This window comes from Quercus lobata, chromosome 1 (genome assembly GCF_001633185.2).
Source record: "Quercus lobata isolate SW786 chromosome 1, ValleyOak3.0 Primary Assembly, whole genome shotgun sequence".
NCBI classification, from domain to species: domain Eukaryota; kingdom Viridiplantae; phylum Streptophyta; class Magnoliopsida; order Fagales; family Fagaceae; genus Quercus; species Quercus lobata.
In genome coordinates, this window is record NC_044904.1 from 3,383,748 (window position 1) to 3,408,291 (window position 24,544).

The 24,544-nt window shown below is 37.2% G+C and overlaps 2 protein-coding genes across 3 annotated transcripts; one reads left to right on the forward strand and one right to left on the reverse strand.

The window, feature by feature from the left end:
- The first annotated feature begins 1,253 nt into the window (after positions 1 to 1,253).
- Positions 1,254 to 3,173, forward strand: LOC115993717. The gene is made up of 2 exons (XM_031117676.1): positions 1,254 to 2,858; positions 3,010 to 3,173. Exon 1 carries the CDS (start codon positions 1,254 to 1,256, stop codon positions 2,838 to 2,840), a length of 1,587 nt encoding a protein of 528 aa, XP_030973536.1. The 3' UTR covers positions 2,841 to 2,858; positions 3,010 to 3,173.
- Positions 3,174 to 3,738: 565 nt separating this feature from the next.
- LOC115974828 (amino-acid permease BAT1 homolog) lies at positions 3,739 to 21,111 on the reverse strand. Of its 2 annotated transcripts, none has more exons than XM_031095360.1 (8): positions 20,873 to 21,111; positions 20,130 to 20,390; positions 6,904 to 6,922; positions 6,556 to 6,775; positions 6,273 to 6,454; positions 5,541 to 5,830; positions 5,321 to 5,450; positions 3,739 to 4,198 (listed from the first exon to the last, which is right to left on the reverse strand). In XM_031095360.1, exons 1-8 carry the CDS (start codon positions 21,010 to 21,012, stop codon positions 3,851 to 3,853), a joined length of 1,590 nt encoding a protein of 529 aa, XP_030951220.1. In that variant the 5' UTR covers positions 21,013 to 21,111; the 3' UTR covers positions 3,739 to 3,850. The 2 variants fall into 2 exon arrangements, with proteins under 2 accessions (XP_030951220.1, XP_030951228.1); XM_031095368.1 differs by lacking the exons at positions 20,130 to 20,390; positions 20,873 to 21,111 and adding exons at positions 8,112 to 8,372; positions 8,502 to 9,065.
- Positions 21,112 to 24,544: the final 3,433 nt, after the last annotated feature.

Below are 24,544 nucleotides of genomic sequence, written 5' to 3' on the forward strand. Positions count from 1 at the left end.
CTCTTTTTATTTTTAGTCATTATTTCATGTAAAAAGTAAACTTGTTTATCACAATATACCTCCTTTCCATAACCTCTTTTCATTTCTTTCTTTCCTTCTTTTTTAAGATACCATCATTCTGTATGGTATACCGAAACAGCAGCCAGGATCTCCCCCTGAAAAGCAATAAATCCCACTTTTCTAGTAACACTGGCAATTGAAACATTAATTTAACTCTTAAAATTTATCGAATGAACTTTACTAAAGATTAAAATTAAAGCTTGTTATTAACTTGTCCAGTTTTTCCTGATTATTTAATCTTGAAAATGGAGAGTAAATATTTAGGGCTATAAAGCGATACTATTGACAGGGGACATAAAGGGAATAGACTATAAAAAGTCAGCAATCATATAATTGTTCGTGTCTTATATTTAGACAGACAAGAAAATAGGAAGGTGCTCAAGCTCTCTGGCTGTCTGGCAGCTTCAATCTAAGTCCAATTCAAAACTTTCCCCATGCAAAAAAGAAAAAAGAAAAAGGGCTAGTATATAAAATAAAAGAAACTTGTACATGCAGTCATTTTTATAATGACTGAGATCAATCACAAGAAGTCTAGTCAACCGTGTTAAAATAACTTAAGTTACTATAACTTTGAATCATATACAAGCAGCAGATAGAAGGAACATGAAAGATTTAGATCTCCTATCTGCATAAAATCTTTGAATCAATTTTTTTTTTTTTACAGATTTTAGTGGAAGAGGCTTTTTGTAATAGCATGAAATTGTTCAATCCTTTTTGTTGTAACATTGCGTACTCTCTTTTTTTTCGCTGAAAGTAACATTGCATACTCAAGTATTAATTGTTTTCCTTCCTTTTTCCTGTTTTCCTTCCTATTTGGATTCTGAAGTGGCTTACAACTATTCTTATCACGATGCTTTTCTTCCCAATATCATTGGAAGAAAGGAGCATGCCATATAAGTTGTGAAATTAAAGCTTTAATAGATTTTTCAAAGGAAACTGATCACAATGGCACTACTCATTTTGTCTATATTTTCTTTTCTTTTGAACTTGATATTGGTTTAAAAGATTAAGAGTTCTTATCCATATTCTTTTCTTTGTGATTTTTTTGGTGGAAGCACTGATTTCCCCCTCTCCCCTCCCTTTTTTTCTCTTTTCCTTTCTCTCAGAAATACAAAGCTCAAGTACAACGTATCAATGAGGTTGGTACAATTAATTTACCTTCTGTGAGTAAATCATACCATGACAGAACTGGAATGGCACAATCACTTGAGAAGCAGAGTTCTTTTCCATCCCAGTTGGGATATGGAAGTTCTTATTTCAGAAGTGGAGGTAATACAACACAATTTGCCCCAAACATTTTGCCTAATCATGGACCTTATGCTGGAAATTTTGTCAATCATGACCTTAGAAATCCCAACCAGTATTTTGGATACACGGGCCTTTCTGGCAATTCAAATCCATATCAGTTCACTCATACCAATGGAGTTCAGACACAAAATAATCCGAATTCATATCTGTCCACTGCCACCAATGGATTTCAGACACAGACTAATTCGAACTCATATATGTCCACTGCCACCAATGGAGTTCAGACACAGACCAATCCGAACTCATATCTGTCCACTGCCACCAATGGAGTTCAGACACAAACTAATTTGAACTCATATCTGTCCACTACCACCAAAGAAGTTCAGACACAAACTAATCCGACTTCATATCTGGCCACAGCCACCAGAGTTCAGAAACAAACTAATCCGACTTCATATCTGTCCACTGCCACCAATGGAGTTCAGGCACAAATTTATCCAAATTCATACCTGTCCACTGCCACCAATGGATTTCAGACACAAACTAATCCAAATTCATATCTGTCCACTGCCACCTATGGAGTTCAGACACAAACTAATCCAAATTCATATCTGTCCAGTGCCACCAATGGAGTTCAGACAAAAACTAATGCAGAATTTCAAAGGCTGAACCAGATAAGGGAAGCAAATAATTTTCCTTACGATGTTAGCATGAATGGAAATGAAAAGGGGAAACAGCCTCTTGAGTTTGAAAATGGCAGTGTTCAAGTATCTAATTTGGACTCACAAAATTTGAGTTACATGAATCTAGATGCACCTTATACCTACATTTCAGAAGATATGTTTCAGTTCTCAAATGTGACTCCAGAATTAAGTCAAATGTTAGATTTTACTCAAGAATTGGATGCTCTTTTAAGTTCACCAAATCAGAACCAGTTTTCAATGGATTATACTGTGACAGCCAAAGAGCTGGAATGTGTGCCAGGGCAGATAACTTCAGGTGATGCAAACATTCAAGGCAATTTTCCAGCAGATTTCACCAATGAGAGTCAACAGCTGGAAGTTACAGTTGGTCATGTTCCTCAAGCCTCTTCATCAGTTCAGAATCATTCCTGGCAGATGACTTCAGGCGATGCAAACATTCAAGGCATTTTTCCAACAGATTTCACCAATGAGCTGGAAGCTACAGTTGGTCATGTTCCTAAAGCCTCTTCATCAGTTCAGAATCATTCCTGGCAGATAACTTCAGGTGATAACATTCAAGGCAATTTTCCAACAGATTTCAACAATGGGAGTCAACAGCTGGAAGTTACAGTTGGTCCTGTTCCTCAAGCCTCTTCATCAGTTCAGAATCATTCCCAGACTGAGTATTCTGATCTGTTGAGAGTGCTTGAAGAAGATGCAGAAGAGTTTAATGCTTTTGGAAGTGAACCAGATCTGGGTGAGGTTGATCGATACTGTGAATGGCTAAGGAACACTATGTGTGGAAACACCACAGGCCCAGAACAGCTTGATGAGCGTTGCAACTCATGAAGAAGTTTTCATCAAAAGGTCTGTCCCCTAATCAAATCTACAGTGATGCAAGACCTAATTGAAAATTGTAATTCAAATATATGTTCTCATACATTATATGCTGATAATTTCGTTCAGCATTTTAAAAATGACTCATATTCTGAGTATTTCTGAATGTTTTTTATTTTAGGGGTGCGTATCCACCAGATGGAGCTTAATTTTTGATCCAGGCCTCATAACCAGGAGTAGATAAAGACCATTTTCTCATGCAAACTGGATGGGGAAACCTTATAGTTGATAATCTATAGCTAGTGCAGTTAAACTGTAGCTGGAGTAAGCTTAACTTGATATGCAGTGTAGGGAACTTTAAAAGGCTTGGAGAACTCTTTTTTCCTTGATTGTTCTCAGCTATGTTTCAGAAACTTCATATGTTATGAAATCTTCAAAAGCCTCTTTATCATTACAGTCTTCTTTATAATTGGATTTGGCTGTGTTGGGAAGCAGTCAAGTTCAATCTATTACTAAGTGGGACTTCCTTTTTAGTGATAGAATTTTTATGATCATTATTTCATTAAGTTTGCTGTAGTGGCTTTTCAGTGGAAGCATTCCAGATTTTATGTGCAGGATGATTCATAGCAGAAACCCCCCATATGATCAATATTTTGGGGGGGGGGGGGGGGGGGTTAATTCACTCTTGGCGGTTTAGGCTTCCTCTAAGGCAACAAAAATAGTATGAACAGGATGCTTTCAGTAGCAGAGACATGGAGGCAACAAGGACATGCAGCTGATTTGGATTTCTATAAGATTACATGCATATTATTCTATAAGCAACTCTGCAGTGTCCTTTTAAACGTGTTAGGCCCATATCATTAAGATTAAGAATATAACCGAAAAGCTGAAAACTACAGAATATATATAGTCATAACTCATCAACATTTGATAGAGTGGAAAAATTCCAAGAGTTGAATTAAAAAGATTATCACATTTTATTCCTGTTTGTAAGATATCCAATACTTTGTACGTACATGACTTCAGGCATCTATATTGGTTATGGGACCTCTAAACCAGTGACGAGCACCGAAAATCCAAGAAGTAATGACAAGAATAAACAAACAGCCAACCGCTACAGGAGTGTAGTTGAGTGTCTCATTAGTAATGGGATAGGATACAGGCAATGAGAAGAGGACTGAGATGGTTGCCACCCAGAGAACGGCAATCCAACCAACAAGGATCCCATAGCGGCCCAAGTTGAAAGGTCCGGGGATAAAGGACTTGCGTGCCAAAGTCACTCTAAAGAAGATGGGTAGGGCATAAGCAATGTACAGTCCAATAGTTGCTATAGATACCATAGCCTGAAATGCCACTGAGCTTCCAAGAGACTGCAAAACATTTAAAATGAACAAGTATACAATTATCAGTTGAATAACAGAAATAAAAGCTTTTGCATGAGGGTATTAAGGGCTAAGTGCAATAGTGTGTATTGGCCAATATATAAAATGACATAACTTGGGACTTAACCAAGTTCAAGCCATATTTCCAACGTTGTATATTGTAAAACTGTAATGATAAATCTACCCTTAGAACTGTCATTTAGTAAACTAAACAAACAAACATAAAATAAATAAATAAAAGGTTCATCACCAATTATATATCTAACCTTTTACTTCTTTTTGTTACAAATTCAACTCATGCAAATCACATAGCCCATATTCCTTTTGTTTGACGTTATTTAGACAGATCCACTCCTAAGAAGGGTACTTGTACCAAACACAATCAATCTGTCATATCTCCCCCACCACCCCCCCCCCCTTTTTTTTTTCTTCAACTCATGCATGCTGGGAAAGTCCAGGGAAATAAACATTTCATGCATGTTTACAATGAAGAATGGATTTGGAAAAAGGACACATATACAATACAATGTGTATGTGCCATCTTTGGGTCAATTGGCACCTCCTGTGTTTCAAACTAAGACATCCAAGATTCATACCTTCCCTCACCCATTTGAATTGTATAGTAGAATACTTAACTTACTCATGCAGGCATCACTAGTTTATGCGTTAGTCATAATGTATGTCATAAACCCTTCAATAGTTTTACTTGCAATTCTTTCCTAGTCTTTACTTAAAGAGGTCTTCTCCTAGTGCTTGAGGTGTTTCCAATACTTATAAATCAGTAGCTTAAATGTATCAGATACAATGTCAAAATTTTATATGCCAATGAAGTATTGGATTGATAGGAAGTATTTGAAAAGTATTATCTCTGATTAGATAGATTTGGATATGATACAAATATAATTCCCTTGAAGATTTTCCCAGCTACATAGCCAGCAATTCCCATTGTTATTCACTAAAAGAGAGACAAATTTTCCTGCACTGTAGTGGCAACTCCAGTGCATACCATAAGCAACAAAGAACTATTATATAATGTTATAATGTCTATGACAATTAGAAGAGCAATTCATCTAAAACACGAAAGGAGGGGGGTGGGGGGAATATGCATACCGTCAGAGCCATGCAAAATGATATAAGGGCAGAGAGCCACACGGCATTTATGGGGACCTCCTGATTGTTCACTTTATGCCAAACTGATGAAAATGGCATGGCTCCATCTCTAGAGAAGGCATAAGCCATCCTGAAAATGAATATTATGCAGTAAATAGTTAAGGGATCAAAAAGTGAGTCCTATCTCTCATGTTATTAAGTCAAAGAAATGTATGCTTACCTTGAGTTGCTAGTAACAGAACTCATACCACAGAAAAATATGGCAACAGCAACCACTCCCAAGCAAATAATTCCTCCAACACCAGTGCCGTATCGACTCTTAAATACTTGGTAAAATATTTCAGCAATGGCATAACCACCAGCATCATTGTTTTCATCTAAAAGGTCTGATATGTTAGTTACTGCAAAGGTGATCCCAAGTATGTATCCCCATCCAACAATAACAGATATCCCAATGGAACTGATTATTCCTCTTGGTCCATTCTTATCAGCACTCTTGGTTTCCTCTGTCTAGAATTAGAAATTCACAGGAAACAGTAGGATTTAGTTACAGTTATATGAATAAATGCTAAGTCATCAGCAGAAAGAAAAGTGCCAAAACTCAAAGAATTGGGACTAAGAATGGCATAAATTCCAGATACCTTGTTTAAGATTCTGTTTATCTGAAATAAATTAACTGAAATAGTTTATAAGCAAGTAGAACTGAAAATAAGCACCTGATTTCATGAGTTTGGATTTGCATTACAAGAATGACTAGCCATACTTGAAAAACTAAAAACATCTGATTCCAGAGATTTTGTTATTAACAAACTGTTCATTTTATTGAGTAGGGTCATGTGGTCACCTAATAAAAGTTTTGAAACTTCTCAGACATGTCAAGATCGACACTTTTCTTTCTGCTTCTGAAGGCAGTGATTTTATTTGAAGGGATGAAGAGAACAGTGCAATTTACCATATGAGCAGAGGCATCATACCCGGTTAGGGTATATTGACTCATTAGAAGTCCCAGAACAAATATGTATACTTTACTGTTGATTCCCTCACCATTATCAGTGTTGAAGTGAGTGAAAACAAACTTGGCACTAGCCCTCTCCGTTGCGACAGAGGGAATGAGAATCATAAGAACGAAGACACCTGAGGATGCCAAGAAGCATTAGAGATCCAAGAAGGAGATTTCCATGAGCAATACCATGGGAAAACTTGAAAAGGAGAAATGGTAAGGAAACTCTTCATACCTACTAGGTTCCATGCAGCAGCTACTTGCCCAAATAAAGATAACCACGTGATAGGAAGACTGTTGATAATAGCATGTAGGAGTAAAATTGCCCCATGAAATCCAATAACAGCATATTTGGATGCCTCATATCCCCCTCCATTGTTTCCACCTGTGCTAAGTAGAATTATCACTGAAATCAGCTGTGCAAGTGAGTAATCTATACTTGTTGTGACAGCCCACTGCAAATGAAAAGGTATCCAAATCAGTTAAGAGTTCATAACAGATTATATCACATCCAAGACAAGCTTGACCTCCTAGTGGATTTTGAAGAACTTGAAACTCCAGGACAAACGATGCTCAGTAATACCTGACCAACAATGTTGAACCTGCATAAACATAAAAATCATTTACTGTGCATCAGAAGATGTGATTGCAGCAATTCCAAATTCCCTGTATCTTATGATTGGCTTGACCAGCTGGTTCAACAATATACCTAAAATTTTAGGCTTAGTGGCAACAAGAAAACAACACTGACCATCTCTTTTTTTTAAAAATGTATGACACTTACTAATGACTTTTCACTCATTGTTAAAAATAAATAACAACTTATGACAGACAGTGCATATTGTAACAAGCACTATAATTACAGGTTGTGAAAAAAAGAGAAATAGCAAACAACTAGTGTTGAGCACATTTTAAAGTTGGCTCAATCACCTTAGATCAATTTAGTTTCTTTCATTAGAAATTAAATTCCCTGCATGGGAAGTTGGCACCTTTTTCACAGCCCGAAGGAAAAAAACTAGAGTGGCAACCAAAGAAGAAAAACCCAGCATATTTTAAGAAATTGGGAAGTTATGAAGGACAAAGACTTTAAGCTCATATGGGAATTAATGCCGTGGTCTACTATGATTGAAGCTTTAGAATTGACAGCCCCTAGGAATTGATTCCCTGATAATTGAACTAAACGCCCCTTGAGGTTATAATCAGAATCAGATGCCTGTTTCTTAAGACAGCTAATGCAAATCAAATCCTGAGAATGCTTGCTGATGATTGCAGGTGGTTTACGATGACCTTCCGCCCAGAGACTTGCATCATGCTTACCGGGAGTGTAACAAATATGCACACCTGTTGACAAAGAAAGGGAGTCTACACTCTAAAGATAGAGCCTTTTGTGGTTTACCATTTCCCCATGAGGACAATAGGCCATTGTTGGCTTCTCACATTTCAAATATGTACCCCAATTGTACATTCTTTCATTGATCTAATCCTAGATCCTTTTCTACCCACTTCCTCTAAAACCCCAATAAAAAGTCAACCACTACCTTATTCTAAGTATTGCAGATCTCATGAATTCCAAGCACAACTTGAATTCCTCAACAAACATAGAAATATACAGCAGCAACAACAACAACAATTATACTAAAGCTTAGTCCGAAATCAAAACACTTATTATGTCAACTAAACAGTGGTGAACAAAGCAATTAAGGTGTCAAACCAATTTATCTTTTTTCATTCTTCTTATGATTACTGCAATTCAAACCAGCAAAGTAAGTAACTTTCTAAGAAAATGATTACCAGCCAGTTATCCATGAGGCAAAGGGTGCCCATCCTGGGCCAGCAAGCTTTGCACTCCAATAGTAGAGACCACCAGAGGTTGGGTAAGAGGAACAAATCTCACTCATAGACAACCCAACAATCATGGTGAACGCACCAGCTATTAACCATCCATAAGCTAAAGAAACTGGCCCACCATAGGTTAGCCCAGTGTTGTAAAGTGTGGTTACACCAGTAAGCACAGAGATTATAGAAAATGAAAACGCAAAGTTCGAAACCACCCTGCAATTCCCAATAACCAAACCCATAAACCTCAATGACCCACTTCAAGTTTTGCTATGAATTGAGTATCAAAGAGCAAAACAAAGCAAAAGAATGAGAAACAAGAAATGGGTTGTTGAGAAAATTTACGATAGATCACGCTTGAGCTCTTGTTTGTAGCCAAGCTCATGAAGCCTGGCATGTCCTGAATCAACAGAAACGCTGCCGTTTTCAATACCAGAAACCATCTTCTCACAGCAGAGAAGAGAAGAGTCAGATATAGAAAGAGGAAGCAAAAGATTGAGTTTTTGGTTGTTTCAGCCAAATATTCAATCTCTTTCCTTCCTTCTTGGAGTCTCTCTTTCTCTCTCTCAATCTGTATCTGATAGACTGATACTACAACTCTGATCTTTTTGTACTAATTTCAATGGTGTGTGAGAGAGAAGCAAAATCAAACGTGTGGAATAAAGAAATGTATATATATATATATATATATATATATATGGCACTGTAGCGACTATAAGCACAATTCAATGGTCAAACAGAGCCGCCAATAATATACTCAAAGTTGGAATCTTTGATTCAGCAAAAAAAAAGGTTGGAATCTTTGATAGCTGGAGAAGAAGGTGGTGGTGACTGGTGAATGACTATATACGTGCTTTGCTTTGCTTTGAACTTCGCAAATGTATTTTGATGATTTCCTGAATTTTCGTATCTAAATTTAAATGTAGGCATATTGACCTTTCTTAATTATTATAGTATATATATATATATATATATATTTTTTTTTTTTGAGAAACAATTATTATAGTATATAAATGTACAGCTAGTTCTCCTATATAACCGTTAATAATACCAGATTGTTTCATAGGCTTCATACTATATTCTATGGATGAGATTCTAACTCTTTTTTATGTCTTAACAGCTAGTAGATCCCAAAGGACGACAAACACTTTTAAGTAGTGTCATAAACACACATGCTAAAAAAATAATGGATATTCGATTATGTGTATACCCTTTTTTTTTTTTTTAATTTGTAGGCATAATTCATTTTGATTATATACCCGTTTGGTTTCGGCGTTTACTGGTTTCAACGTTTGCGTTTTGGGCATGGGACATGCCCATGCTACAGTTGCACGCAATAAACACGTCCTTCCTCTTTTTTTTTTTTTTTTTTTTTAGCTATTAACGTTGACTTTTTTTGTAAACAGTGCACCCGTATACTGTTCATGGGTTCCACAAACTTCATTTTTCAGTAATTTTTTTATTAAAAATGGGTCCTACGGTATTATTCATACATTTAAAAATTATTTTGTTACAGTGTTTTCAGTTTTAGTTTTCAGTTTCAGTAAAAATAAACTCAATCAAAACAGATCCTAGGTGTGATTTTCTTGTTTTTTTGGATACAGTTTGATTTAATATATATATAAACACACACACAAAGACATCATTTAATGGGAATTGAATGAATTGTGTGGACATTTCAATGACATGTCTTTTTTGGCCTGATTGCAAAAACACATGATAATAAGATAATTTATTGCTTTGACGTCCGACTTGAGTGGGTACACTGCGATAAAAGGACCACATGCAAACCCTTTCTTCTTAATATTAAAAGAAAGAAAAAAAAAAGGGATACTTTGGGCTTTGTCCGACCTCATCAAGTAAAGTACAAGATTCACAAAGACACACGGTATATACTTCTAGACTTATAGAGGATTCTGGTGTTGTCCCATTTGATAAAGCAGTAATATCTTTTACCTAAATTAGAACAACAAATCTAGTGGCAAAATATTTGACAAATTTTTTTCACAATCGATAATAGCTGAATCTTCACCGTAGAATAAACTTTCTCTGTTAATAGATTTGCTTTAAGGACAAATTTCAGTTACAAAATTAGTTGTAGTTTTAGACTATAACCTTACTCTATAAAATAAATATTATTACATATTTTGAAAATCTAATTATTAAATTGTTTGTTCTTTATGCTCTTAATACACCTGTCAAATTTTATGTTAATCGAATATTATTTACTATATAATCTATACATTTATATTTTATACTTAATTTTAAACTACAAAAACTTGCAATTTAAACAATTTATTATGATATAGCTATTGATATTTAAATTTCTAGAAATTTTTCACCTTTAGTAAAAAGATATTAAGTAATGTTGTAATCTTAGGTTATAACCAATTTTGTAACTAAACAAATTATCATTGACAATAACATCACTTGTATTGCAATGACTGATATAATACAAAGACAAAAATATTATCTTCTCTCAAGAGCAATTAAATTAAACTATATAATGATTTATTGGCCAATACAACTATACGATTGACTAAAGTAGAAAATCTAAGGAAAATGAATTCTATCAGAGTTGTCCTAAAAATATATTTGGAGTAGTCCTTTTACTATGAATGGAGCCCTACTATTTCATTAGGCATCCAAAACACCAAAACAGTGATGGACATGGTTGATGATGGTCCCAAAAAGTCACAGGATTGCTTGTATATTGTGGATCATGGATGAGAGAGAGAGAGAGAGAGAGAGAATTAATTAGCACGTTCACCAGGTGGATTTATGACAGCACATTGCATAGAAATTTCATGTATGAAAGGTAGAAAAATTGTAAAAATTGACTTGCATACGTTTCAATTTGTATGCAATAAGTTGAATTTTCATTTCCATTTTTCAATGGAGTTATCATTTTCTTCACGTTGATATATTTTGAGACACAATGAAAATGGAAACTGAATCTTTGACAAGATAATCATATACAGTGTGCAATGAAGTATGAAACCATTTTAAGTAACTTTACCATTCTCCTAAGCCGTTAAAAGTTTTAACTTTAATAAACCTTTGCCCCTTCAAATTGCAAAGTCAAATCCAACATCTTTAACTAGAATGTAGGCATGTAATGGGTACAGAATTGTAGGAGGACCTTTTGGTGTGGTGTGTAACTGTTCTCATCTGCTAAACTAATTTTTTTATTAACTTAAATATGGCTTTCTTTAGATAAACTCTAATTAAATTATGTTTAATCTTCTATAATATCTAATGAATGAAACTCCAAATCAGATTCTTGCACAATTCTACTCTTGAAGTTGAGATTCATCGAATCCCTAAACTTAGGCACAACTCACATGCTTCTTTTTCTCCCTCATTGACACTTGACAGCTTAGCTTACACGAATGTGGATTTATTTACACACCACTCTGCTTATTAAATTGCGATTTTATTGTCTATCTTTGGTACCTACCAAATATTAATGCACATGTTTGGATCACGTAATAATAGAGAGCACGAAAGAAAAGAACACACACACACTTTCTCCTTCCCTCTAATTGAAGGACTATTAACTTTCTCATTGGATTATGGCTGTTACAGTAATTTGCATCATACAATTGATGTGATGAGTTCTTAATTTTCCTTGTAATGTGTACAAAATTTAGATAATGAGTTGTTCTTTTCTAAGATAAAGTTGATGAACAAAGCAATAATGAGTGTTTTTTATTATATATTATTCAATAATTTTAAAGAAGAAATTGAGCTCTCGGAATATAATTTTAGATCAAATTAATTTAGATCTAAAAAATTTATCACTTGAATACGTCTTAAAGACATGATTTTGCACCACAAGTGTGAGAGGACCTACCATTCTAGACGTAGACTTACCATTCATGTAAAAGGAATGAACACTTTAACTTGTAAACAAATTCAAACAATAATAGATTATTACCTATTAATCAAACTATTGATTTTCCATCATTAAGAGAATATCACACATTTTTCCATCCTTATGAGATATGCCACACTTGTTCTTTAAAATCCATAAACCTTGTACGATTGGATGATCCAAAACAAATTGGGCTTGGGCCAGATGGAATAGAATAGCTAGTTTCAACCATAGGGTTAAGACCTATTCAGTACTTAAGGCACTTCTTGGGTCATGATCCCAATTATCTATTGGGATCATAGACCACCATCATAATTGGGCTATGGTCTTAATTGGGCCATGGACCAACATCTATATGAATTTCTAGTTATGGCATTGACACAATAGTTCAGGACACCAGCTTTTCAACTTCAACTAGGGGTGTCTAGTGACCCGAACCAACTGACCTGCCCGCCTGAACTTGCCTGAACCGAAGGTCCACGGATGACTTTGAATCTAGTCTGTGGTTAGTCACGGGTAGGCAAGTGAAATAACCGAATAATTCGGTCCGGATCTGGGTTTAAAAAAATTTCATTCAATCAACCCGAATTGATTGAATTATTATACCAATATATATATATATATATATGATTTGATATTTTGATTGACATACCAGTAGCCAGGAGGAGCAACCTAACAGTGCCAGCCAGCCCACGCGTAAACCAAAACAAAAGTTAACTTTTTCTCACACAAATTCCCAATACCCATATCAACCGTTAACTCCAATTAAAATTCAAATCAATGGTTTTGATGAGAGTAAAAACTGAGCACTCCACTCAATGATATGACTGAACACTGAAGACTAATTTCAGTGGCAGTGTGGGCCATGTGGCACAAATACAATAACCCAAAATTGAATCAACGATTATAAACTTATAATCCAAAAATATCAAGACCCAATCTAACAGTGACAATTACACTCTATAGATTAGAATATCTCTCCATATCTCTAATGGCTCTCTTGACTCTCTTCAGTTTTCACTTCGGACTCAGTCTCAGAGGTTAGATTGAATGCTCCGTGGTCATGGGCCTCATGGCTTCACCTTCACGCTTCCTCACCTCTTCACTTCTTCAATCTCAGTTCTCTACTTGGCTCTCTCAAACTCTCACAGTCTCACTTCTCTATTTGGTATTTTGGTTCACTCTTCAACAATCCTCAAACCGATTCTCCAAATCCAAAAATTGTCAAAAATTCTGGCCCAATCTGAGGCCCAGACCCGATAAACCAACAACTCCGACTTGGTCATTCGATTACCCAAAACGTCGGATCCGACTTGAATATTCGGTCGAATACGGGTTCAAAATTTAGCAACTTGATCCAATTGGGTCTAGTTCGGTTGGGCCCTAAACCAACCCGGCTCGACCCGTGGACAGGCCTAACTTCAACAAATCTGAATTGTAAATGCTACGTAAGAGCTTGGCATTGTTTAGATTAGATATTTTTCTTTATCCTCAAGTCTTAAAACCTATATTCAGAGACTCAAAAAAGATCACTTGGTAAACTATATTATTTCTAGGCATTGAAAAAGATAGATTTACCTCCCAATTTTTCCTAGAATTGTAATGCTAGTAAGAACGTCGTAACCCAACCCAATCCCAAACAGTTAGCCCAATGATTATGGGTTTGGAAATTTAATAACTAACTGCCCAACCCCAAAGGCCAAGACAGAATATGAACCGAGACTCAAGAGTATATAAACTAAAAACTCCACAAAAATACATAGGAAAGGTAAAACTTTTAAAAATTATATGTAAATCAAATAAAATAATTAACTGAATTTCTAACAGGCCCAACATGTGATTTCAAAATTCTAACTTACTTAGAGTTTTAATTTTAAGTATTTAATAATTCATTTATTTTTCAATCTTAAATTATATACAATAACACCAAAAGGCACATGCTGCTAGACAACAAGGGAGACAAAAAAAAAAAAATCAACGAATAGCTATAATTTATTAACTCATATATCATAGTTACGCAAGGTTTATGTCATCTCTAATAACGTATATGATACAATTGATTCTAGCATTTCTCACATAGTCAAATCATATTGAAAGGTATTGTTTTGGATTGTATAGTAGTTAGTTAATCAACTCACAAACAGTTTCTCTGTACCACGAGTGTAGACTTGCCTCTAAACTCTTGATACTGTAGAATTGTCGTATCCTTGGAGAGAGGAAGGTGTGTCCCTTCAGTAACACTGTTACTTGGAGGCTTGTGGGTTTTTTTCTTCAGGGAATTGGGAAACACTGAGTGGTAAGGAAAATGGAAACACTAGTCAAGAAATGGGGTAACATGTCTTTAGATGATAGAGAAGGTGGTGAAGTGAAATTGACCGCGACTGAGAGTTCGAAGAACATCACCATAGCTGCAAAATTTTTGACCAAACGATCTTTGAATACAGAAGCGGTTATACGGACTTTTAACCCAATTTGGCGACCAAAGAATGGGTTCAAGGTGCGGAACGTGGGAAACCATACCATGTTATTCATCTTTGATAATGAGGAAGAGGTAGAGAAAATTTTGGAGGGAGAACCATGGAGCTTTGATAAGCACTTGGTGATGATCAAGCGGTATGATTATAGCATTCCAGTTCAGGATTTAGTCTTTGAGCATGTCACAATGTGGGTGCAAGTGCATGACATTCCAACAAAGTATTTAAGTCGTGAAGTAGCTGAGAAGCTCTGTGAAGCAGCAGGGAAAGTCAACACAGAACCAACTTTAGCAGAGGTAGACCGAGGCAATGTAATGCGGATTAGAGTTAAAGTTAACACAACCCTCCCTCTCTGCAGGGGACGAGTCTTTACACTTGACGATGGGTCGAAGGGATGGGCATCTTTTAAATATGAGCGTCTCCTGAATGTATGCTACTGGTGTGGACGATTGGATCATTTTGACAGAGACTGTGATCGGTGGATACAGAGTAGTGGCACTTTAACCAAACAGGATCAAGAGTATGGGTCCTGGATACGTGCAGCTTCATTACCGGTATTCAACAACTCGCTGGTAGTGGTGCCGGGTTACTATGAAGCGAGAAAAAAGGACATTGAGAACAGAGGAAATCGGAGGAAGAGCAATAACACGGCAGGGGAGAAGGTGGCAGAGGAAGGCGGTCCGGTGGAAGTCAGGTCTGGTGCAATTAATGATCTAATAAGTAGAGAAGAAGACGTTATGAACGTTACAAAACAAAGAGGTCCAGCGGATAAAAATCTGGAATCGATACAGATGGTAAATGCCGAGGATAAAAATCTGGAACCGATACAGATGGTAAATGCCGAGAATCAAGGGGATTATTTTGAGAAGAAAATAAAGGAAATTGATTTGGAGTTAAGGAAATTTGAATTGAAGAAGGACACAGGCAGTGGAGGTGCAGTAAATGCGGAATCTGTTGTTGACTTGGAGATGGAAACCGAAAATATTGGAGCTGAGAAGATCCTTTCCAAAAGTGGAGTGGAGGCGTGTGGCCAAATTAATGAAATGCATAACCACGTGCATAAGGACGTGGGAAACCCTAAAGTGAAAGTGACTCACGTGCTAGCTAAAACACAAAGGCCATTGGCAAGCAGCAGCCCCACCTGGAAAAGAATAGAGAGAAAAGAAGCAAGTGTTACCCGTGTAGCTAGTCCTTTGCAATCTTTGAAGCGGGTAGGTGATGAACTCCTTGAATCCGAGTTACCTAGGAAGAAATTTCAGGTTTCTCGGGATGATCAAGAACCAACAATTGAAGTGGCGAGGGCTGAAAATCAGCCCCGCCAAGAGCCATGAATATCCTATGTTGGAACTGTCGTGGGCTTGGGAACCCACAAACAGAGCAAGAGCTTGGAGATGTGATCCGGGCACAAGATCCCTTAGTCGTGTTCCTAGCCGAAACATGGCTTGACAAAGCTAGGCTGGAGGAAATAAAGGTACGGCTCAAATTTGATGGTTTGATTGAAGTTTCGAGAGTAGGCAGAGGAGGTGGAGTGGCTATCTTATGGAAGAAGGAGTGTGACTTCTCTATTGATACCTACTCCCCTAACCATATGGATGGAGTAGTGAATAAGGGGAAGGAAGATGAATGGAGATTTACCGGTTTTTATGGTGAGCCAGACACAAAACACCGTCATGAATCCTGGGCAAAGTTGAGAAGATTAAGAAGTAAATACACTCTCCCTTGGCTGTGTGCGGGAGACTTTAATGAAATCACGAGAATAGATGAAAAGTTGGGAGGTAGGTTCAGACCAAGAAGCCAAATGGAAGCTTTTAGGAATGTGCTTGATGAATGTGAATTCAAAGATTTGGGTTTTGTGGGAGGGAAGTACACTTGGTATAGAGGGTCAGGAAGAGGTAACACTATTTGGGAAAGACTCGATCGGGCAGTTGCTACAACGGATTGGCTAGATATGTTTCCGGCAACAAAGGTGGTACATTTGGAATGTGGGTCCTCGGATCATAAGCCCTTGATTATTAGGCTAAAAGGAATTCAGATAAAACAAAGAAGACCATGGAGATTTGAGCAAATGTGGCTTGAGGATACAAGATGTAGTGAAGTTGTGGACTTGGCGTGGAGAAGACATTTTTCAAGTAATCCGGTGGTTCAAGTAGAGGGAAAAATAAAGGAGTGTCAAGAAAAACTGAAGCAGTGGAGCCGTGTGTCTTTTGGGAGTATTACTCGGTCCTTAAAGGAAAAAAAACAACAATTGAGGCAAGCAGAACAAAGGGCCATTAGAGGGGGGACAATGGATGCAGTTAATCAATTGAAGTGGGACATAAATGGGTTGTTAATCAAGGAGGAGAAGATGTGGAAGCAAAGATCAAGAGCTTTGTGGCTTAAGGAGGGGGACCAGAACACAAAATTTTTTCACAATCGAGCTTCTCATAGATATAAGAGGAATAGGATTGAGGAGTTGAAAAATGAAGCAGGGGTGGTATGCACAAATGAAGAGGAGATTTCTGATATTTTGGTGGACTACTACCACCAATTATTTACAACGGCCTCATCAACAAACATGGAGGAAGTTCTAAGGGTAGTTCCTTCTATCATCACAGAGGAACAAAATGCCATGCTAGCTGCTGAATATGTTAGGGCTGAAATTGATGAGGCACTTCAACAAATGGGGCCACTAAAGGCACCAGGACCCGATGGCTTACCCCCTTTGTTTTATCAAAAGTTCTGGAACTCTATTGGAGATGATGTCTCAGCAGCTATCCTAAATTGTCTTAACTCAGGTTCTATTCCTCCATCTATTAATCACACGTTCATTACTTTAATCCCCAAAGTAAAAAGTCCTACTGTTGTTTCTGAATTTCGCCCCATATCCCTTTGCAATGTCATATACAAGTTAGCTTCAAAGGTTATTGCAAATAGACTTAAAAAAGTCCTGCCACATTTGATCTCTGAGTCGCAAAGTGCATTCCAATCAAATAAGGCTATTTCAGATAATATTTTGGTGGCCTTTGAGTTGTTACATCATATGAAGACACAGAAGTCAAAGAAAGCAGATTTCATGACCTTAAAGTTAGATATGAGTAAAGCATATGATAGAGTGGAGTGGGGTTTTTTGATTGAAATTATGAAAAAAATGGGTTTTTGTGATGCTTGGGTGAACCTCATATATGAATGTATTAGCACAGTGTCTTATTCAATCTTAGTTAATGGGGAACCCAAAGGCGAAATCTCTCCGTCTAGGGGAATTCGTCAGGGGGACCCATTATCACCATACCTTTTCTTGCTGTGCTCGGAGGGGTTGAATAGATTGATCCAACATGCTGCAAGGGACAATGCTATTCGGGGTTTTTCCCTATGTAAAAATGGACCAAAAATTACTAACCTATTTTTTGCAGATGACACTTTGTTGTTTTGCTGAGCAAGGATGGAGGAGTTGCAAGCCATTCAACACATCTTATCTCTTTATGAAGGGGCATCAGGTCAACAAATAAACCGGGAGAAGACAACCCTTTTCTTCAGCAAAGCGGTGTCTGAAGAAATGAAGAGAGACATCATAAGCTTCCTAGGAGTTCCAGAAATCAAGGAATATGAAAAATACCTTGGATTGCCCGTTGTGGTTGGTAGAAATAAAAAGGCAAGTCTCACTTATATTAAAGAGAGGGTGTGGGCAAAGCTTCAAGGCTGGAAGGAAAAGCTTCTATCTCAAGCGGGGAGAGAGATTTTGCTCAAGGCGGTGGTGCAAGCTATCCCTACATTTGCAATGAGTTGTTTCAAGTTGCCGATGGGTTTGTGCAGGGAGATTGAAATGCAAATCAGAAAATTTTGGTGGGGTGAACGTGGTAGTCAAAGAAAAATTCATTGGAAGAGTTGGGAGGTGTTATGCAAACCGAAAGAGGAGGGGGGTATGGGTTTCAAGGATTTGGTGAGATTCAATGAGGCTATGCTTGCCAAACAAATTTGGAGACTACAAACGGATAGAAATTCACTTCTATTTAAGGTTTTCAGCACAAAATATTTTCCCACGGGTTCGGTAATGGAGGCAAAAAGCAAGAAAGGCTCCTATGCATGGCAAAGTATCCTTAAAGCAAGGCATGTCATTGAAAAGGGGATGTTATGGAGGGTTGGTGATGGATCACAGATTAGGGTGTTTGAAGACAGATGGATTCCGGGCTGCCTTCCAACTAAAGCAGTACCACGCATGCTGGAATTTATGGATGATTCCACGGTTAGCTCACTAATTGACCAAACAACTATGGAGTGGAATGGCCAATTGATTGACCAGAAAATTTCTCCATATCTGGCTCAAAGAATTAAGGCTATCCCATTGTGCAGAACACCACAGGATGATTGCACCGTTTGGCCACGTAGCAGGGATGGAAACTACTCTGTAAAGACGGGGTACCAACTGTTAGAAGAACTGGAAAACAGAGATGCTGCATCAGGATCAAACACTGATGATTCAAGGAAATTCTGGAAGTGGATGTGGAGTTTGAAAATCCCAAACAAGGTTAAACACTTTGGCTGGCGAGCATGCACCGAATCACTCCCAACGTTGGCAAATTTGCACCGGCGGAAGGTTGTGCAGTCACCGTTATGCAGCAGCTGTAACAGAGCACAAGAAACGGTCCAACATGCTCTTTGGGACTGTGATCAGGTGCTGGGCTGTTGGGGGTACGGGTTCACGAACCTTAGAAACTCAGAACAGGGGACGAGAGTGTTTGCAGACCTGGTATTCTCGGCTAGGCAGCAGGACGCAAATATGGAGCTGTTTATGGTGACTGCGTGGATGATCTGGTACAGGCGTAATAAGAAGCACTTCAATGAGCAGCATCAACCGCCTGAGAAGATCATTGAAGCGGCAGCGGCATTGCTAACTGAGTTTCATGGAAATTATGCTGGCAGGTCCGACAGGAAACTGATCCATTCACAGCGTTGGGTACCACCAGATGAAGGAATGTATAAGGTAAATTATGATGGGGCCTGCTTTGTGGATGAAGAGAAAGCAGGCATTGGTGTTGTGGTGCGGAATGATCGGGGCCAAGTCATGGGATCTCTAGCAGAGAAAATTGAGATGCCGTCGACGGTGGAAGTCTTGGAGGCAATGGCAGCAAGGAGAGCGATGATATTCATGGAGGAGTTGGGCTTGAGAAAGGCAGTAGTTGAGGGAGATTCCGAGATTGTGTTTAAAGCACTTGTTGGCCATTGTCCAGACCGGTCTAATATCGGTCATATTATTAAAGATTGTAAAGCCTTAAGGGGTGTGTTCCAAACTTGTTCTTTTTCTCATGTTAGGCGGCAAGGCAACGGGGTTGCACATGCTTTAGCTAGGAGAGCTAGAATGTCATATCCGTTATCTGTTTGGATGGAATCAGTTCCAGCCGACATAACCTATCTAGTTTACGTTGATGTAACTTCATAATTTTTACATGCATGAATAGAGTGGTTCCTTTTTCTTCTCAAAAAAAAAAAAAAAAAACTCACAAACAAAAACAAATAAATTCAAGAAGTAAAAATTAAAAAAAGAAAGAAAAGAAAAGTCAACAATTGTTTTTTGGCACTGACTATTAAGTATCATTACTACGTGTGATACGAATACAATTTTACAAAAGGATAGGAAGTAAACCGTACCAGCCAGTGATCCAAGAAGCAAAAGGGCCCCAATCGTTGCCACAAAGCTTGGCACTCCAAAAGTAGAGCCCACCAGAAGTTGGAAAAGCAGAGCAAATCTCAGCCATAGCTATACCCACAATCAGAGTCAACACTCCCACTATGGGCCATCCATACACCATTGTTAAAGGCCCACCATAGGTGAGGCCTGTATTATACATTGTGGTCAGGCCTGTGAGTACTGATATGATTGAGAAAGTTACTGAGAAGTTTGCTATTGCTCTGCACAATGCAACAACAAACAAAGTAACAAAACCCATTACTACATTTGGTTCCATTGCTTCTATTTTAGATTCCACACTACATTTTAAACCTTGTACATAGCTTTTTTTGATAAATCCCCAAAAGGGTATGAAATAAAGTGGGGCTCTAATAGTCTAATTAACTTGAAGTTACTCTATGACCAAAAACCATTACAAAATGTATTTTTTCATTTTCTAAAGTTTTGTTCGGAACCATATATCTTGTGTATCTAATGTAAGGTTTGCACGCTGTAAAAGATAAAATGTATATACCCAATGAATGAGATAGAGTTATAATCAGGTTTTTATTTTATGAAAATTGAAGTAACTATGCATGAGAGATTTCTCACATAAACTAATATAACAAATTTGGGTGCTGAATTAAAAAAAAAAAAATATATATATATATATATATATATATATATATAAAAGAGAAGAGAAAAGAAAAGAAAGCAAGCATACGAGAGGCCACGAGTGAGTTCTTGCTTGTAACCGAGCTGTTTCAAGCGCACATCATCGGAAGAAATGGTGTCTCCATCAGCAAGAGGGTGATAGGAATAGGGTCCTCCTTCTTCTGCAATTCCAATTCTGCTGCTATCCATTTTTTGGTTTTGCCTTGAGAGTCTCTGATTGATTCTCGGCTCTGTGATTTTGATTTTTGTATATATATAGCTACCTCTGAAGTCTGAAGTAATGGTTTGGTGAAAAACAATATAATATATATATCTAATCTAACAGTCAAATTTTGTAGCGTAAAGATTTCAAAGAATGGGAGATCTTTGACAAGTTGGTTCGAAATTTTTAGATGTGGGACCAAATTTATATATAAAATAAGATTCAATCTCCCTCTATTATTCTTTGTCAGATTGGCGGTATGCCGGTAACATAATTTATCTATCAACTGCTTTTGTGGTCGCAGTTTCTCTGTATTTAGTATATTTACCAACTGCGAAGTATACTCGTAAAAAATATTTAATGCCCACATATTTTGGTTTGATTTTTTTAAAAAAAATTATCTAATTCTCCTTAAATTTTGATAGTTTCAATACTTTGGATCTCGAAAAGTTTTAATTAAAAATTAATTAAATTACGTCTAAAACTTATGCAGCATTAAGAAAACCTGTCATATGTATTACAAAAAGGATGACATCTCCATTTAATTGTTTGTGTTTTATTTTTAAATTTTTTAGTTATTTTATAAGCTTTCTTTCTTTCTTTCTTTCATTATTATTATTATTATTATTTATGTTTAAAAAAAATAAAATTACCACATGTAGTATTTAATTACAACCCTGCCGCGTCTGTTATTTTTAGTTGACAAACAAGTGAGTTTTGAACTTTGGATTGGCTTATTATTGATTGCTTATTTTCCCAAAATGGGTAAAAGTATAAGGATTTGTATATGTACTTACAAAAACCAAAACTTTAAAAAATTGTATGTAAACAAATAAATAAGTTTAAGAAAATAAAACTCAGTTCATCCTAATATATGCTTGATGTGAGATTCATCATACACCCACACATAACACACAATCAATCAAATTGGGAAATCACAATATATCTCCACTAAAACAAACCTCTATATGCTTAATATATGGATTCTTTGAATTGCTCCAATACTTGAAAGGATCCATCACTAGAAAAGTTTCACTAATCTTTCATGAAAGAAGTGTTTTGGTGCTAAATAACACGACTTTTATATTATTGAGAAGTAGAGAAAGTCTAACCATTAACAAACTTCTTTAAAATGTCCTTCAAATATCCAAAATTAGAACTTATTTATCTTTTTTGTATTTGGCTTATCATGATAAAAAGATAAAGTTTCTTATCTTGTTGAAGAAAATGTTACCATACCCTATAAAATGGGTGGGGACTTGTGGTAGCGTGATGAAGTGCCCTTTTGTTCAAGCAAGTCTAACCATCTGCTTCAAAATGGGTGGAGACCGTGATAAAATTCTCTTGTTCAACTAAAACTTTTCATTTTTTTGAAAATGGATGAATATCCTTGTTTACTTGGAGGACCACCATTTGACTCCATACAACCATTCTAAAAATAGACCTACGAGTGCAATGTCAAATATCATAAAAAATTTAAGTTTGTTTTTCTTATTGTAAAGTGGTGGGCTATGCTAGTAGTGTTGGGTTGCTTCCTGCTACACTAGGCCCAAGTTTTCTAGATAAGGGAGTTGGGACCGGTCCAGCTGCAACTTAATTTGGTCCAGCTTGTGCGCAAACTATGCCTGGTTTGCCAGGAACGTGCTTATGGTAGGCAGAGCCGTTTCAGACAAGTTGTGGTAGACATAATAATAATAATAATAATAATAATAATAATAAATAAAATATCTGGCTACTTAGTAGGAAATGACCAAATGATCCCCAAACACAATCACAGTAATAATAGTCACTTTTATAGAAAGAAAAAGAACAGAATGAAAGGGAGCAAATGGTAATATGTATGGGTTAATCAGAAGATGAAGGAATCAACTAAAATTTGGTCCGCAGGAGCAAAACCAGAGAGGAAAGAACGTTTCTTCTCAATGCAATTAATCTCTCAGGAAAAGTCCTATTGTGGAGATTAACTACCCTGAGAGAAACGGACCTGAATAGCTGATGCATAGAGGCTCCTTTTGGGGTGGGCTGTGCTAGTAGTGTTGGGCTGCTTCCTGCTACAATAGGCCCAAGTTTTCTGGATAAGGGAGTTGGGACCGATCCAGCTGCAACTTAATTTGGTCCAGTTTGTGCGCAAACTATGCCTGGTTTGCTAGGAACGTGCTTGTGGCAGGCAGAGCTGTTTCAGACAAGTTGTGACAGACATAATAATAATAATAATAATAATAATAATAATAAATAAATAAATAAATAAATAAAATAAAATATCTGGCTACTTAGTAGGAAATGACCAAATGATCCTCAAATACAATCACAGTAATAATAGTCACTTTTACAGAAAGAAAAAGAACAGAATGAAAGGGAACAAATGGTAATATGTATGGGTTAATCAGAAGATGAAGGAATCAACTAAAATCTGGTCCGCAGGAGCAAAACCAGAGATGAAAGAACGTTTCTTCTCAACGCAATTAATCTCTCAGGAAAAGTCCTATCGTGGAGATTAACTGCCCTGAGAGAAACAGACATAAATGGTTTATGCACAAAGGCCCCTTTTGGTTTTAACAGAGAGCAGGATTTCGTGAGGGAGAGAGGGAATCAATCTACCGGTGCATGCCTGCCGTTCTAATTCTCACTTTATTTTTATTTTTTTTTTCTGGTTGTTTTCTTTCTTCCCTCCCACTTGTTTCTTTTCTATTTCTTGGTATCCCTTTTCGAATTCCTCTTTCTTAGTTATGGTTCCCATTGTTGCTCTGTTTTTTGTTTATGGCAAGATCCTCCTTTTATAGTACTTGCCGTGACTGGATTTTACTGTTTTAACCCTTAACCTCCTTTATCTGGTCTGGGTGTACTAGCTGACCACCACTGGTTCGTCTGTGTGCCACCCCCCCATCACTAGACAAAGAAGGGTATTTTGTTTGTTTGTCTGCCGTGACACTCTTTCCTGCTATGGTTTGGGTTCTTTCTCTCTCTCTATCCCTCATGGCATGCACCTAGTGGTTCTAACTCAGCTTGCTTCTTTTGGGTAGTAAGTCATCCTAACAGGACACTTCCCCGAAAGAACCTGAGCTGGAACCTCAAAAATAAATATTTCCCCTCTCCCCACCACCAAACCATGCCCTCTGAATCTTTGACTCTCGACCTCACTATGCTCTGTATTGATTGGGTACAGGCTGGTGGTGTCTAGGCCTTGTGCATGCCTTCCTTCCATATATGTCCAAAATCTGCTTGCTGGTCATTCGTCTGCCGTGGTCTGGAGGCTTGCCTGCATAGCCTGCCGTTTGTTTTCTTTGACCTTCTATGTGAGCTGCTTTTTGATTTCCCGCTCCCCTAAGGAGTTGGGCTTTATTTGATATTGGGTTTTACATTTCTTTTGGCCCATTTTTTTATTACCCTCATTTCCTGCCATATTACTCTGTCACTCCTGCTGTAATGACTTAATCTTGCTTAGCTTCTTTGGTCCAGCCGTTTACTCTTTCCCCCAGTGGCTTGGTATGACCATTAATTTTCCTACTTATGGGCTTCTGT